The sequence below is a fragment of the Choloepus didactylus genome, chromosome 19 (genome assembly GCF_015220235.1).
Source record: "Choloepus didactylus isolate mChoDid1 chromosome 19, mChoDid1.pri, whole genome shotgun sequence".
NCBI lineage: Eukaryota > Metazoa > Chordata > Mammalia > Pilosa > Megalonychidae > Choloepus > Choloepus didactylus.
Window position 1 is genome coordinate 9,999,134 of NC_051325.1, and position 3,383 is coordinate 10,002,516.

The window sequence follows — 3,383 nt, forward strand, 5'->3', positions numbered from 1 at the left end:
TGTTTTCAATAGGTTTTCTATTTTAAGTGTCTTTGAAAGCAATGGGGGGAGAGGGACCACTTGAGATTCTGAGGTCTGGAGTTCATATGAAACATTGGGGACCCCAAGGATGAGAGGTCTTTAGACCCTACCTGGCAAAAGGTAAGTAAATAGAAGGGACAACGTCTTGACGTGTCTATTTCAAGCTGAAGACCCGGCCAGGCTCAGTTCTTTAAAACTAGCCCTCCCCGCTTGCCTGCAGGCCCACCGAGCCCTCCTGGACCCCTGAACCCCTTCTGCTCTCTAGCCCTTCCCAGCTGTGTCCTGTGCCGCCGTCTCAAGTCCCCGCACTCCGGAGCCAGGCGCAGAAGTTTAGTATCAACGACCACCTTGTTGGCCGGACCGCTGTGTCCTCTGCCCTGTGGGTTCCCATAAAAGTGCTAGGTGGGCTAGGAATCACCAGACAGTTTAGGACTCGGGTTTGATCCATCTAGGAAAAGGGCAAAGGAGGAAAAGGGCAAAGGAGGGAAAGGGGGTCTCGGTCTGCGGACGGAGAGGGGCGCGTCTCCCTCACTCCCCGGCGCTTTCCAGCTGGTCCCAACTTCACACTCCCCACTTCACAGACTCTCCCGACCAAAACGCAAGGCGAAACCTGGCCCTCCTGCTCCATTCGCCAGAAGGATTGAGGATCCTCAGGGGCTCTTCCCAGACCCTTCCAGGATGTCAGCTACTAAACCCTGAGGCCACAGAAGTGCGCCCAAAGCTTTTGCCCTTTGCCACCCGCCTCAGCAGATGCCAACCTGTGCACCCCGAGGCCGCCCCTGCCCGCTCCGGGTGCGACCACGGCATAACGCGCCCCTCGCCCCACCCCCACGCCCGAGCCGGGCCGCCCCAACACTTACATCATCCCATTTGACGAATTTGGTGCCCTTCTTGAGGCTGTCGGACACGCACACGGGCTTGAGTTGCAAGGCGTGCACCCCGGGCTGAGCCCCGGCCATCTGGGCTCCTCGGGGCTCCGGGCGGCCCGGGCGAGTGCGGCAGGAACGGGGCGCGGGGCGCGGGCTCCTTTCTCCGCTCCGGAGGCGCTCGACTCTGCTCCCCCGGCTTCCCGGCCGCCACACCTCCCTCTGGCGCCGCTTAGCAGGTGGATGCGCAGCCGCGGAAGGCGAAGGGAAGCCGAGTCCGGCAGTGTAGACTGCCAGCCGCTGCGGCGGGATCCTGCTCCTCCGCCGCCGCCTCCAAGCGCACCGTTCAGCGCATACTCTGCACACGGAGGGAAAGAGCGAGTGACACACGCTTGGAGCCCCCACCCCCGCCCTGCTCCTTCCCCTCCCCACCCACCCCCCTTCCTCGCCACCCTCGCTCGCTCTGTCCCTCCTTCCCCCCGCGGCCCCCAGCCCAACTCCGCGCTGGGTCAGACTCCGGGAAGCGGGGACGCAGCGGCGCCTCCCGGCTCCAGGGCCCTACTGCAGCCAACGCCTGGGCCTCCCCCACACCCTCTGAGCATGCCTTGTGCCTTGGTTGCTGGGGTGCCGGGGTGCCAGGGCTGCCCGGGAGCCACCGTTACTTGGGATTTTCTGGGGAACTTGGTCGCGAGCCCGGGAGCGTCTTTGGATCCGAACCGGGGGGGAAAAGGAGGTAGTTGGGAGGGATGAGGGAGGCAACCAACAGCCGATTTCCCCTCCTAGCTGGAGCTCTCCAGCGCCGGCCCTGAGCCAGCATTTTGAGAAGACAATTATTTATTGGAAAAGAAGAGAGCCTTTGAGATGCTTGAAGTGAGAGCTCTTTGGGGAAACCTCGACGCGCCTGAGTTTTCAGCACGCTGGTCTTGAAGCTGGGGGCGTGCGGTGAAGTTGTATTTTTGAGAAAGTCAGTCCACCCTAAGAGAAGAGATGGCTTTATTTCCCAGGGAGACAGAAGGCCCTCTCTCTTCTGTGTGTGTGTGTGTGTGTGTGTGTGTGTGTGTGTGTGTGTGAGAGAGAGAGAGAGAGAGAGAGAGAGAGAGAGAGAGAGAGAGAGAGAGAGAGAGAATAAGCAGGGGAGAGAGGAATTTGTTACTGTTAAAAACTTGATCATTCAGAAACAGTCTGGGAATGTTTTTCTTCATTCATTCAACAAACTTTTCCTTTAAAGAAGAAGAAAAAAAAAAAAAAAAAGAATAAGTAGATACACCCACCAGATGGCTAAAATTTAAGACTTATGATTCCAAGTGTTGGAGAAGAGCAACTACAGCTCGTATGTATTGTTGGAGGGAGTGTAACATGGTACAGCCACTTTGGAAAACAATTTCTTATGAAGTTAAACACTGCCTTACCATACAATCCAAAAATCCACTCCCAGGTGTTTGCCCAAGAGAAATGAAAATATATGTCCACACAGACTTGTATAGGAATGTTCATAGCTTTCTTCATAATAGCTCCAAACTGGAAGCATACAAATATCAATGAAGAGGTGAATGGATAAACAAACTGTTGTATACCCAAACAGTAGAATACTATTTAGCAATATAGAAAGAAAGGTCTACATCTGAAGAATGGATACATGCAACAAAATGGACGAATCTTACAAACTTTAACCTGAGTGAAAAAAGCCAGACACAATAGAGTACCTACTAATGCCTGCATCTGTATGAAATTCTAAAATCACAAGACTAATCTGTTGTCAGAAAGCAGATCGGTGGTTGCTTGTGGCCAGGAGTGCGCAAGGATTGACTGGGAACAGGCATCATGGAACTTCCACGGATAATAGATAGGTGCTATCTCATGATTATAGTCATGGTTGCATGTGTGTATATATATTTGTCCACTCTCTTAGCATTGTACCCTTAAAATGAGTGCATTTTATTGCAAGTAAATTATATCTCATACTTTGGTTTTAAAAAAGAATAAACAGAATATGAAGAAAGAATGAAAAGGAACATTCCTTTTTCTTTACCTTTCTTTTTCTTTACATCTTTGTTCTTCTGTCTTCTGTCCCCGGGTCTCCAAGGCCCAATGTAAACTCTGACAAAAGATTCCCAAAAAAATAAAATCTTATAGGGAAATTTTCAATTGTATGTTTCAATGCATTGAAAAAATATTTGTTGATCAGCAACTGTATCCTAGACATTATTATAATCATCAGAGATATCGTGGAGCATAAAACAAACAAGGCCCCTGAACTCTGTTCTCTTACCTTGTCTTTGGAAGCCACTTGCTGCAAAGAATCTCTTTGAAGACTGACTTGTTTCATTTTGATCACATGTTCCTAAATAAAACCTGAGCGTGGTGTCCGCAGTCTCTAACCAGCAGACTCGGCTTTATAGTTATCTCACAGAACGTACCAGCCATGTTCCACATTGCTCTTCTTTACTTTAGAGGACTAAACAAATATCTATTTCCAGGACTTCCCAAGGCTCCAAG

At 51.1% G+C, this 3,383-nt stretch overlaps 1 protein-coding gene across 1 annotated transcript; it reads right to left on the reverse strand.

Moving 5' to 3' along the window:
- Positions 1–316: 316 nt before the first annotated feature.
- Positions 317–1,704, reverse strand: LOC119516059. Its single transcript, XM_037812240.1, has 3 exons — positions 1,550–1,704; positions 882–1,245; positions 317–469 (listed from the first exon to the last, which is right to left on the reverse strand). Exons 1-3 carry the CDS (start codon positions 1,702–1,704, stop codon positions 317–319), a joined length of 672 nt encoding a protein of 223 aa, XP_037668168.1.
- Between the last annotated feature and the right edge of the window lie 1,679 nt (positions 1,705–3,383).